The sequence below is a fragment of the Liolophura sinensis genome, chromosome 9, assembly GCF_032854445.1.
Source record: "Liolophura sinensis isolate JHLJ2023 chromosome 9, CUHK_Ljap_v2, whole genome shotgun sequence".
Lineage (NCBI taxonomy): Eukaryota > Metazoa > Mollusca > Polyplacophora > Chitonida > Chitonidae > Liolophura > Liolophura sinensis.
In genome coordinates this window covers 11,458,493-11,472,637 of record NC_088303.1, presented here as the reverse complement: position 1 = coordinate 11,472,637, position 14,145 = coordinate 11,458,493, and the positions used below count along the sequence as shown (strand labels likewise).

At 40.1% G+C, this 14,145-nt stretch overlaps 1 protein-coding gene across 2 annotated transcripts in view; it reads right to left on the bottom strand.

Moving 5' to 3' along the window:
• LOC135475273 (speract receptor-like) overlaps positions 1-14,145 on the bottom strand; it is a 59,796-nt gene that overhangs the window by 29,190 nt on the left and 16,461 nt on the right. For both annotated transcript variants that reach the window (XM_064755109.1, XM_064755108.1), the window contains exon 2: positions 10,586-11,293. In XM_064755109.1, coding sequence (XP_064611179.1) covers positions 10,586-11,141 — 556 coding nt within the window. In that variant the 5' untranslated portion in view covers positions 11,142-11,293. The remainder of the gene's footprint in view (positions 1-10,585; positions 11,294-14,145) is intronic.

Genomic DNA, 14,145 nt, shown 5'->3' with positions numbered 1-14,145 from the left:
GTTTCCTAGTTATCACCAGTTCATTACCACTGAAAAGCCTCCTGGCTAACACCAGCTCATTACCACGGGAAAGTTTCCTGGCTAACATGGATTCCTTACCACAGGGAAGTTTCCTGGTTAACACCAGATCATTACCACGGGAAAGTTTCCTGGTTAACACCAGATCATTGCCACTGGAAAGTTTCTTGGCTACCATGGATTCATTACCACTGGAAAGTTTCCTGGTTAACACCAGTTCATTACCACTGGAAAGTTTCCTGGCTAACATGGATTCCTTACCACTAGAATGCTTCCTGGTTAACACTAGTTCATTACCACCGGAAGGTTTCCTGGCTAACATGGATTCATTATCACTGAAAAGTTTTCTGGTTAACACCAGTTCATTCCCATTGGAAAGTTTACTGGCTAACATGGATTCATTACCACTGGGAAGTTTCCTGGTTAACACCAGTTCATTACCACTGGAAAGTTTCCTGGCTAATATGGATTTATTACCACTGGATTCATTACACGTATATGTAAGCTTCAGCTCGTTAACACCAATTCATTATCACCGGGAAGTTTCCTGGCTAACATGGATTCGTTACCAATAGAAAGTCTCTTGGCTAAAACCACTTCATTACTACTGGAAGGTTTCCTGTCTAACTTAGATTCATTACTACTGGAAAGTCTCCTGCCTAACACCAGTTCATCACCTGTTGGAAGTTTCCTGGCTAACAGATTCATTATCACTGGCAAGTCTCCTACCTGACATCAAGTCATTACCACTAGAAAGCCTCCTGGCTAAAACCACTTCATTACCACTTGAAAGCCTCCTGGTTAACAGCAGGTTCATTACCACCGGAAGGTTCCCTGGCTAACAGATTCATCACCACTGGAAAGTCTCCTGGCTAAAATCACTTCATTACCACCGAAATATCCTGGCTAACATAGATTCATTACCACTGGAAAGTTTCCTGGTTAACACCAGTTCATCACCACTTGGAAATTTCCTGGCTAACATTGATTCATTACCACTGGAAAGTCTCTTGGCTAACACCAGTTCATCACCACTTGGAAATTTCCTGGCTAACATTGATTCATTACCACTGGAAAGTCTCCTGGCTAACACTAGTTCATTACCACTTGAAAGTTTCCTGGCTAACATATTTATTACCATTGTTTCCTCAGCAAACGAGACGTGACATGGTATCAATAACGCCTTGCCAAGCGGAACCTATCAATCGTAAAGGGAATTAATATATACAGAGATCGAATATCATGCAGAGAAGATTGTGAATATGGTCTGAGTATCACAGAGTGAAACGGCCCACAGTATAAGAGCATATAGAGAGTTCAAGCATTCTTAACTCAACGCACTTGTTGAAGCCAACATCCCTTGACCAGTGCATGATGTCACGTGGTCAAATACAACCCCCATTACTTCAGCTGCGGCGTTATTTCAGGTGAGCGCTACACGTATATGTAAGATTCAGTCACCGCGGAAGGCTGTTCAGTAACACCAAACTTTTCGTCAGGTTAATTCCGTCAAAGAAATACGATTAGGAGTACGTTAATGTTTTTATTCATTCTCACAGGCAAAATACCCAAACACAAGGCACGCTTCCATACTAAATTGCTAGCTTTACCTATACCTATTTTCCGATTAATCAGAAGTAATCAGTAAAGTGTACGTAGAGTTCTACAATCGATTGGTTAATATATGCCTGAGCCTGATATATTTCGCTTTCAGGAAGGAAATGACCTGTTCCCTAATGGTTATGTTAAACGACCTTGATGTCGACTCACTGGCAAGAAATCAAAGGGGAATCCCCTTACGTCACCCACAGAATGCAGATCGCATTCACAATAGGGGTAGGTATAGTCATCGAAAAAAGAAGCGAGGCAGAAAGAATACGAGCAGACAATCAACGTAAATCACTGAGTTCATCCGCTTACTGTATATGAGTTATTGTATACCGATAATTGCACAAAGCGCTAACGATGGACCCCCCTGGAGTCTGCATAAAAGTAGCAAAGGCGCCAATGGTTTGGTCAGCCATACCACGCAACGAAACAGCGATATATCATAACGCTAAATGAGGTGGAAGCGGTAGCTGAGAGAAGGAGTCGCTTAATGAGTAGTCAACACACTACCAGCTTCAGTTCGTTCACACTGTTTTTGCTGAGAACAGTTTGCATGATAACTCAAGGTAAACAACGATAGGCCATACAAGAAGTACAACATCTGCCAGTGTCACCGCAGATTAGTCCAGGATAGCACTGTTTGTACAGAAAAGAGTTTTGATGCACTTAATAAACACAGATATGTTTATTGGACTGCTTATGTTTATTGAAAACGTCCACAACATTACTAGGTAAACATGTCACATGTGTAAAGGAACGTGTTTCCTTTTTGTGATTTACAACTAAACACTTATATTAAGACTGTAATGAAAGCAGGTAAAAAGATGTTGAAAACAAAGATAACGAGTATGTACATTTACTCATGAAGAACACACACTGTAGCCGATGTGGTGTTAAGCCATAATTATTCATTCATTCGTTCATTCACATGGAGTAGGCCTTACTGATGTGATCACGTGGCCTCAGCTGTTACCGGGAGCACACATATCGAGGGAAACTGCGTACCGTAGAGGACTATATGTCCCTAAAGCCAGGGTTATCAAATTTATTTACCCCAAGGGCAAAGAGCAGAACAATGAGATAATTGGATCGGCAGCAGTCTGCTTCTAATGTAGGTTAACTCCATTGATCAAATAAAGTGATATAAAATTGAGGGATATAATGTCCTAAAACCATTGGGTGAGATTCAGTTCGATTTGGACACAGATTACAATGATCATTTCCTGGTTAGGTAAATCCCAAGACTCCTTCGGGGTGTTTGTTTTCGCTTGGCTTTTTGTCATGTGCCAATTTCTAAACTACGTTCTGGAGTTTGCTGTTACGTGTGTACTGACTGGAATCATCTGAAAATCGGATTTTTTTTGTATATCGGAGACCGTATGTCTAATTTCCTATCACCTCACCGATACGAGACTTTCATATATGTAATGTGTCGGAGATCGGTTAACATGAAGGTAGTTGTAATGAGATATGAAATCCTGGTAAACTTGCTTCCTTGCTTTTATTTTTTTGTATCAAATATACACTGGTATGTAAACAAAGTAGTGTTCTTAAAATAAATAACATATGATATATTTGCTCAATAAATCTTAATAAAATTTTTGATAAAATTATATACAGTTTATTAGTACCGGTAACAGTTGTTAATAATTGCTTGAGAAAAAAGCTTATAATTATCGGTACGTAATTACTTCCATTTGTTATAAAGCTTCTCCGAAGATATGGGATTTAACACACCAGCAATTGACGAAAAAAAACCTTTATGAAACTTGCTTGTGGCTCTTTCCCAGATGGAAGCTACTGTTACATATACCTATTACTGCCATATCCACCCACTGTCTGGACGCCAACCGCCATGGTACATACCAGAACATCATCACTTTAGGTACAATTTGCGAAACGGCCCAAGGCAAGTTTCTATTAAAGGTTTTAAAACGGATGTGTGCACATTGTAGGGGTTAGTGCTCAGAACAAAGCCATGTATAATATCATAACGGATGATAACACATGTATCCTCTACATCAGTTAAGTATAATGGAGTGTTCGACGAGTAGCTACCAATTAAAGGTCAATGATGACCTACACCAGAAGTACTCCTTTAGGAATGGACAAATGTTAATTGTCCGTTTTCATGAGGAGCTATTGTTGTCAGAGTTGGACAAACAACTATAATGAAGAACAACGCATTCCGAAAACACTTCTGGGTATAAACAAAATGCAACAAGGCCATACACAGAGCTGGACAAAGAGTTCAGGATGTGCATCAAATGAAATGTCATCCAAATGCCCATGATCATTAGGGGTCGGTTATAACAGATGATTAGTCTTTTCAAAGGCCAATAAGGCGATGACCTTTGCAGCATATGGGTGAAAGTCGCAGAGATTGACACACCTATTTTCTTTACAAAGACGTCTGTTTGCGTGATGTGGGTATCAAGTGCTTCCTAACGTCCGCACTTGTTCTGTTTGAGTGAAGGCTGCGAGGATTTTCTGGTAACAAAGCGATTTTACATGTTACAGGGGAAATGAAAGACATGTATGCTATCAACCTAATAGCATACCGTACCTTCAAATGAAAGTTACTCACTTTGGCCTCTGGAATATTATGACCAGAGGGAAAAGCGGTGTTTAGTTCCGTAAGGGCATAAATAATGGCAGAGACTAGATATCTCTACTAGCTCATCAAAGTCTTTATAGTGGCACAAGATCACCCACAGAGCAGTGTTCAAAAGGAGGCCAGTACAGTTTAAAAACAAGCTTCAGTCGTATTATGTGGATCCGGAAGTCCACGTCTGGGAAGAGTGCTCATATTGAGAGTCTGCCAAAAAGCTGACAAAGAGAAATTTTAGATCAAGTCTGATGGTATACCAAATATATCGACAGTTATCGAGACGATGGAGAAGAGAGGTGATGAATAACTTCTGCTGAATCAAACGTTAGGCTGCGTGACCATGAGTGCAAATGGCACGCTAAGGCTTTTTCCATGTACGAGCAGACAGTGTGACGTTTTTCATGTCCGAGCAGACAATGTGACCAAGCGATCACAACATGAACGGAGAATTATATAATGGTGTAATGGGAGAATTTAACAGCCGGAAAAGGTGTCAAAACACGAAGTTTTCTCGCTACTGTAACATCAGAATGTTATAGTGACAGACAATCAGGACAGACGTCAATCAGAGAAACTATACACCAATCTCCAATGCATGGAAAATATCTAAAGATGTGTTTTCTTTACAGATCAAGTACATAAAAAGTATATATATGTAACTTAAACAGAGGCAGCATTTATCGATAGTGAGCTATGTATATAATGGCGTCTTCTTGATCAGTGTTGCCGCGTGTGTTTGGATTATATGTAGTTTGTTGTGTGCTTGGGGGATTTATACGTAGCTAGGGTTTGTGTCAGTGATTTTCTCAGGGCTCGACTAGGATTCCTGATAGTACCAACCTAGCCCCTGCCCCTTAACTAAAATGCTCTTAAGCAGGACGCAAAACACCTTACTACAACTATACTTATGTGTTACAATACAAGCAACATTTTTGTCTTTGGTCCATGAGGAGAAAGGGTATGTTTATAGGTCACTTTCTACATTAAAATGCTGACCTAGCTTTCTCGAGGAGGATTGTATATTACAGCACAACACACGCCTCCACAAAAAAGTATGAAAATGTCTCAGAAAAGGCTCCGTTTCAGAACACCTTGAATATACGCTGCGTTGAAATTTGGTCAATATATAAGCACCGGTTTTACCAAGAGTGAAAAACGCATTGTTGCTCGTCGACCGATACTGGGCAATAATGTTACCAAGTAAGTGTTTCATTTCCATTATTTAGTTATTTATTTGATTCAATGTACTCTCCTTGTCTGTTACCTAATAAAGCCACTGACTTACAGCCGAAGTCCATTCATATGAAGATGGATTACAGCGAACAACCTCGCTGGTCGAAGGTCGTTCATTTTTTGCCAAGGAGAACATTTCGTCGAGTCATATGTATAGAACCTGAAAATCTTTAAGTAACCATCGTTATCTGAATCACAAAAATAAGTAGCTCATGGTAGATCGTTTTGGACACGAGACGGGACGGATTTGAGGTGTAGAAATGAGTAGTCAAAAAGTGACGGCTTTCAAGATACCTGTGCATGAGCTTCATAAAATCTGGGAAAAATCGATAATTTTACAGCTGTGAAGAAAATGTACACAGTATGCAAATAAAGATAAGAACATCATAGAAAATGATATTTGGAAGTCAAACTTTCCTGCTAGTCTGTAACAGTGTTTCGAAATCAATAGATTACTGGTATTTTCGCACAGAATTACATGAATAACACACAAAGGGGGTTCATGTAATGATGCTCAACTTCGAGGCAAGAGATGAACACTACGGAAGCTGATGACTGCTGTGATATACCCACACCGGAATGGTTCAGGAAATCTTTTCTTTTCTATTCAATGTTACTCATTAAAGTGAGCATAAAGTCAGCCGCTAAAGCTGAATTAATTAATAAAGTAGTATTGAAGAAATTTTCCAAAAATATTTTAAAAATTCTACACCGCTTATCAACAAAATAAATAGCAAACAGTCCTCAGCACCTAGCCACTCATTTAGTAACGACATTTTGCCATGCTATAGCTATCTTGGGTGACGTCACAAAACCTAATAGCTCTCCCATACCATTGGTAATAAACAATGTGACAATGGGAAAATACATACAAAAACCTAATATCCAACCAAAGGGAATCAGATCTGTTCCGTGTTCAACGGGTCGATGTTTATTTTAGTTTGGCGCTCGGTCAGGGCGATGTTCGTGGGACACAAGCGTCGTGTTTTAGCGGTCCTATCCGTCCTCGTCCTGCCTGGCTAAGCATTTGGCCTCGCTGGCTGTGTCGACTTCACGCAACTTACCGAACATAGCAGGACCCTCTGATTGATAACAGACTCTTTCATTCAGATTTTGGGAAGATATTTTAGTCATAAAACTGACCCTCCTTAGAAAAAATTATGTAGTCACAATATTTCTCTTCCAGCAACGACCCTCTCGAGGTGGTTTTCTTACTCAGTATCCCGCCCAACATGTAAACATGGTGACATGGGCAGCCGTTCTCAGATCCCTGCTCATAAATGTGTGGTCCAAAATGCATCATATTAACAATTAAACTAACCTCAAAATCCAATTTATTGAGTCAATATCTGTCTGTCTACTATAAAAAACCACACTGACATAGGTTTTTAGCGCTATTGTTCGCCAAGTTCATGAGGGCCTCTTCATCATGGTTACTCGAAGTGAACTGTCGGTGAGTACCATATCCCCAATAATGAACTTCATCTTCTCGGCTTTCAAAACTTTGTAGAATTTTTTGCATATTTTTCTGGGATAATTGTGTCCTATATGACTTTCTATCTGTATATATGGTGGCAGACTTTATGTTATCTTTCACTTTAACAGAGAGCACGTTTGTTTTATTAAATTATCAAATGTTTAACTGCTCATTTGGTTACAACAAATTACAGGAAAACAGCAGTTGCAAGCAGGCTACATGTAAATGAACTTGTGCTAGTCTCATTCGTTGAAAATGTTGGTGCCCCTGTCGTGGTGTCACGGTGTATTACTGGTTAATGGTACGTACTTACGGTGTATTACCGGTTAACAGTACGCTTTCACGGTGGATTACTGGTTAATGGTACGTACTCACGGTGGATTACTGGTTAATGATACATTGTCACGGTGTATTACTGGTTAATGGTACGTACTCACGATGGATACTGGCTAATGGTGCGTTCTCACGGTGGATTACTGGTTAATGGTGCGTTGTCACGGTGTATTACTGGTTAATAGTACGTACTCACGGTGTATTACTGGTTAATAATACGTTCGCGAATAATCTGCTTGCGACTGGTCATAACAAGCAAGCTTATTTGTCATAGATCGATATTATATGTCGCACCGAGAGATAATTGATTTAACTCCCTTTTGTCATGCTTTCTCATCCCACTTTTTGTGATGCTGTATCGTATCGTTACGAACAGGCTTTCACCCCATTCAAGAATTAGTGAAGTAATCAAGACACTGATGTATGAAATATTTTTACCCAGCACAGACTGCTGCCAATGCATTAGTGAGATTATAGTGAACACTTATCTAAGATAAAAAAACTCAGTCGAAACCAAGTCTTAGGAGGCAAAAAAGAAAAGTTTTTTCTTGTATTTTTTTCACATTTCAACAGTACTATTCTTTTCCTGCTTGTCTCCCATTTTAAGAAAAATCTTGATTTCACTCGTTTAAGAAAATAAGAAATGATTTGTCAAATTACAAGAAGTTAAAACTGTAGCTTTTATATTTGTGTGGCAATGTTCACGACACTAATGACTATAATCGCTTTCAGATACGGTTTAAGCAGAAACCCCTGGGCTGAGTCCGGATTCCTCCCAGCGCCGTAAAAGCGAATTATTCATGAAAACCAGTGGAATTCATGAATAAATCTAAGTTAGGTCAATCCATGTTTACTCAGACAAGAACTGGTAGGAGATATATCAAGTGGGAAATTTCTAGAGTTCTTTGTGTCAGTTATCAGTACTACGAACACATACATACATCCAAAAAGGTTAACCTTGTCATGCGGTGACAATGACAAGGAACCTACCGGGTGGGTATGTGTGTGAAGGGGGGAGTGGGTGGGAGGCCCCAAAGCGCTGTCTCTGGTCCGTTTTATGGCTGAGTCCGATGTGATTTGAAAACATAAATACTTGTGGTCGATCTGTATCCTTCCTGCATCTCTGCTTGAAACATCGGACACCTTTGCTCTCTCGAATTAATAACAAAATAATGCCAGTTTATGAGGAGAATTTCATACTATTGCACAAACTCTAAAATGTTACAGGTTTGTTCTCATATGCGTTTCTATTGTCTGTCCTTGTTTCGGAAAGCCACATTTAAATGAAATCGATGTTTCTCTAGTCTGGATGATTTAGCGTAACAATATACTTCCCACAGCTACAACCATAAAAATCTTGACGAGGGCTACTCAGTGACAATGTAGAGGCCGACGTGACACAGGACCGTTTCGCACCGGCATTGACATCTTGGTAAATTATCAATGGTGGACTCCTGTGACCAACCTCTTCTGCCAGACTGAGGTATCACAGACTGATTGCTCTCTTTTTAAAAAAATCTCCCTGTTTTGGTTTAATTCCCAAAAAGCTGATACATGTATCTCCATGGAGGTGTCCAAAAACCCTATCAAGGCTTTGATACAAAAGCTGTGCGTGCTCAAACGTGATTTAGAACAAAGCGCCAACATTAGAAATGTGCTTTTTGTAGCTGAATTCAATATTAAATTAATTGAAATTAAAGGAGGAATCCAGAATACTAGAACTAAACCACCAAACTTTGGTAAGTTGCTGGGGAAATTTTGGCACGTGAGATATACCACATATATCACACATTGGCGTAATAAGGTAACATTCCCTCATAATGGTGGCTCGTGCCCAGGCGGAATTGACGATTGTGGTATTCTAAGCCGTAAGCCCATAAAACAGTTGGCCCATGAAAATCCTTCGACCGGAAAGTTTTTTGATCATGTGAACTTTATGGAAGACCATATACAAGACAACGACGTCGGCCGCTTCCTGTTTTCAGCTCTGTGTAACAGCGGTCATTCTCGCTGGGATAATTGCCTTCCGTTGGTGACACGAAAAACCACAAGCTCTATGCACGTCGATATGGCGAATATTTCAGTTTAGCCAATAAGTCTCCCGACCTTGAGACTTCACACTCACTGAATTAAACAAATCTGTTTTCATATTCACCGTTTTCACTCGAGGAACATTGTTCACTGTCCTTCAACACTCCTTCGTGTGGTTTTCAAAACAGTAAGCAGAAAAGATTAGAAAACCTCAATTCAATTTGACGACCGACCGCATTTTCATAACGTAAAAAAAACAGTCAAATCCGTTCTGTACAGATCCCAGATATTGCAATGTCAGTTGTGGGCCTTTTCACAATTGTTTTTTTTTTTTCAATACAACGGATGTAGACTGCAAAAGCTAAGGATGGTGTTAATATATTTTCTTCCCACTCGTCATAATCATTTGTCATTTTCCAAGTAAGAGATTTTGAACCAGATATCTAATGCTTGTTTCTTATTTCTGACACTGGCTATCAATTGTCCTACTGGTGTATTATACCACAGACACCAGTACACACTATATACATATTATTCATGTGAATGTTATGAAGAGGGCATCTGCAGCAGTGATTAACCCCACTCGGTGTTAAGCACCTTACAATACAGAGCTTCTTAGCTCCACAACAGGACAAGGATTCTCAGGGCGGTTGCACGGTTTGTTGGGTCGTCCGGAAGATTTTGATATTGTTTTCTACACAATAACCCGAAACAATATATAGAATTTTCGTACACGCCCATACAGTTGTGATGTAAGTCACTTCCATCAGGTGACTGACAGCAACCAACCAGTTATGAACAGGGGTGAGGGCTAAAATGGGATTTGGACAACCCAGCTCACTTTCTGAATGTTTTCACACAACGTTTGTGAGGCTCATTCTGCACATATGTGGATAAACTATGGTGGCTGATAGCTTTCATGGCGGTTCGACGGGAAGCACTAAGGTCGCTGTTCCCTGGGGATCCTCGCCTTGCGCACCCTCCACGTCTTTCACGCCCTCCGCGCCTAGCGCACCCTCCACGTCTTTCGTGTGAGTACAAATATTGTGGTTTTAACACTGTGCCACTAACACCATGTGCCTCAAAGGATGGTATGACTTACAAAACCTTAAGTTTACGATTTTATATACACAATTCCGTTACTTATATGTTAAGGTATTTTTCTGTCGTAGTGGATGAGTTCTTACTAAGACTCTTAAAGCACAAACAAAATATCACATAGTACATTGAATCTAAAACCAAGAACAAGGTATGAAGAGAAAATCAGAACTCACCAATAGTTTCCACTTTGTAGACGTCATACAGCTCAAGGCGGTCGTCAAAAGCCTCGTAGAGATAACTTAGTAAACGAACAACCTCTAATGGTGTGCACTTTGAAGAGATAGCCGTAAAGCTGACAATGTCAGAAAAGAATATTGTCACTGCTTCGAAACTTTCTGGTGGAACAGACTGTTTGCTAACTAAGGACCTGGCCACTGAGGCTGGTAACATTTGATTTAAGAGTCCTTCTGTTTTCTTCCGCTCCTTTTCCAAGTCAAGAGTTTTGGTTCTGAGATTATGAGCAAATCGGTGGATTTTGCTGGTCATCCGATGTACACCGAGCACGATGACAGGAGTGAGAACCAGGCTGACCACCATCAAAATAATTGACACTGTCAATTGGCTTTGGAAGGTGGCAACGTCTTCTTCTAGGCGGTCTACAATTTTCTGGGCAAGTGAATCTTGGATACCTTTGAGAATATTGATGTAAAGGGTCATGTTGTCGAACCACCACGTCCCGGCCTCGACGGATACTGCAGTGTTGTTATTTTCCTGTATTTCGTGACGCATACGTGCGATAGTCTTTTGCAAAGGTGTGCTCCTGTATTCCTTGTCGAGGGTTAGCTTGACGTCTTCAGCGTACTGTTCGCATTGTTCCAGGAAAGCAACGCCTTTAGTGTATTTTTCAGTATACCAGAGGAGTTCGCTGTGTGTGAAACCTCCTGGTGACAAGAAAAAAAACAGTAATTAACAACAAAATAAGTTATTATGGGTACATTATAAGGTGGTTATACAAGGCGTGTGTTAATCGCCGAGATCATCAAAGCTACCGCGTTCAGATGACATACGTCTTGTTTAGCCAAGATTACCTCATTTTCCCATGATTATCCTAAATGTTAACTTGTTTAGGGACTGCTTGGTTGACTGCTATACACACAGGTTATTTTGTCTTTTGTTTTACGCCCCGCGGTTCCTGACGCACGGCCTGGTAGCGGAATATAATATTTAAAAAGTTGACTGAGCTTAGGGAACAAATAGCAGTTATGGTCGCTAGAAGTGCATACCAGAACTAAATGAAAAGCATATGTCATTCAAATGAGAAAAAAGACAACAACCACACATATTTTGTTGTGTGAAATAGTCATTTCTTGTTTGGACTTCAATTACTGCATATGTATTCGACATAAATCATTCGCAGTGATGATCCAACAACATAAATATCCTTGAACAATAAAGGGGCCATGCCAACAGGGCATTTAAGTGGACGCTCAAGTTTCCTTAAGCTCTTTTAATTTAATGAGTAAAATTAGAGCTTTAATGCCACGTGTACCATACTGTGTATTTGTTTTGTTTTTTGTTTGTTTGTTTTTTTCGTTTGCTTTCTTTTTATTTTTTGATCGGTGAGGGGGTGTAATTTTTCCGATTGAAGAAGAAAATCTCTGGTAAACTGACACTGAAGATAATAAATGTCACGTTTGTAAGACAGCCGTCCATTAGTAAACAACAAGGCGCTTCACTGACACCACTGGTAAATCACCTGTTCTCTTTTTGGGTAGAAGGCTGGTTTCTGGGTGGATGAATCCAGACTATCTGGGGTAAACTACCGATCTTTGGCAACTTACAGAGGGCTTTCACCACGTTACATATTGTCATGTTGATCGTGGGCAAAAAGTCATCGAACTTCACAGATACTATACAAGGTAGTGACACTGACTGTCTCTTTCCATAAGGCCCCTGGAAGAATGGAATTTAGAGAGTCTGGACATCCCCCTGTCCGTCAATGACCTTTAAACAATGCAAATATATAACTATATGTAACCTATTGTTTGGGCTACTTTTGGAAATTTTGATAAAACTGAGTTTCCACCAAGCCTCTGCCGTTTTCATTTAAGTCGGGGTTGTGGATTTCGTCAACTGTCCAGCTGCTTCAAGACAGCAAATGGTGCCCAGAAGAAAGATTGCGGAAGTCCTGGGAGAGCAATAAACTGAACGGGCAGAATAATAGTTATTTTAAAGGCAAACAATCAACGAGAACATGCCAAGACAACATATTAACAACTCCGTGATAATGACATCCTTCAAGTTTAACTGACGAAAACGAAGTGCCGATTGTCTACCACATCGAACTACGCTTAACAGTCATGCCTAAATGTGGGTAATAATACACCGTGTAATGGGGAAGCAGCTAAGTACAAAACATTACGGTCGTTGAGCACCATCTGACATAAATATTAGGCCAGTCGTAGTGTTAAGCCATATTCATTCATTCATTTGTATTTAATTTGCCTGATGTCAGTTTTTCACAGGTGGCTGAATCCAGACCCTAATTTACAGAAAATTTCTTCGCCCACCGTAAAGCAGACATCGTTAATTTCAAATTACGTTTCTTTAAAACTTTTTATCATAGTGCAAAGAAAAGGAAAACAGTAGTACGGAGTCTAAAAGTTTCATTCTCTAAGGACGATGTTTGCAATCTCCCTCAAACAAATATCACAACAGAAACAAACGCTATCAAATTCTGTGTCCAAGAAAGGACCTGGTTCGGTAAGGAGAAGAATCAACCCCAGAGAGGTACGATAAGATAGTACAAATTTTCGTTCAAACGAGTCACTATATTTTTGATTAATAGTATGAAGATCAACGTTAACCAGAAAAATATCTGTACTGAAACTTCTGTAGGTGTATTTCTAAGTGCTGTCAGTGTTTCGTTTGGTTAACATAAACTTTATAATGTGATCGGTTTTGTCATATTTTAGCAAGTTTAAAATCCGTATTTCTGCCGTTTTCTCACAGGCATCCTTCACAGTACAGCAGACTAACGAAGTCAGTGTGGAGAAAAAATTCAGCCTCTAGGAAGAGTTCGAGTCTCCGTGCTACTTTTTCTCATATTTGGAAACATACTTTTGTGCGAGTAAAGATATAGACCGCCATTAATTAAATAAGTATTATCATGAATTAGAGTGGATAAGCTGTGGTATTACGTATCATTTGGCAACAATAACGAAATAATACGTGAATCCTGGTTGAGTGAGTGAGTAAGTGCTTGGGGTTTAACGTCGTACTTAACAATTTTTCAGTCATATGACGATGAAGGAATCCTTAGGGTGTTTGTAATGTGCCTTTATGTTGCAGGACGGATTTCCACCGCTCTTTTATCTAGTGCTGCTTCACTGAGACGACTTACGGAAGGCAAGTAAGCCGCCCCGCCCGAGCCATTATACCGATACAGGTCAACCAGTCGTTGCACTACCCCCCTCATGCTGAACGCCAAGCGTGGAAGTTACAACTTTCTCTTTTAAAGTCTTAGGTGGTGACTCGACCCAGGGTTGATAGTGGATCTACCGCTCCCGAATCGGACGCTCTACCAACTGTGATATCCTGGCCGGTGAATCCTGGTTGAGAGCACATGTGGTCCTCTAGCGATCACTAACATTAACATGTTATGCGTAGCGAAAATATAAGCCTGAAAGTTACATTTGTTAAATGTTTATTCAACTGACTGGTGGTTAACAGCGTGCTCAAGTGTTTCGGGGATTTCCCCATCACTCTACAGTGTCCAATGCAAAAAAGAGCT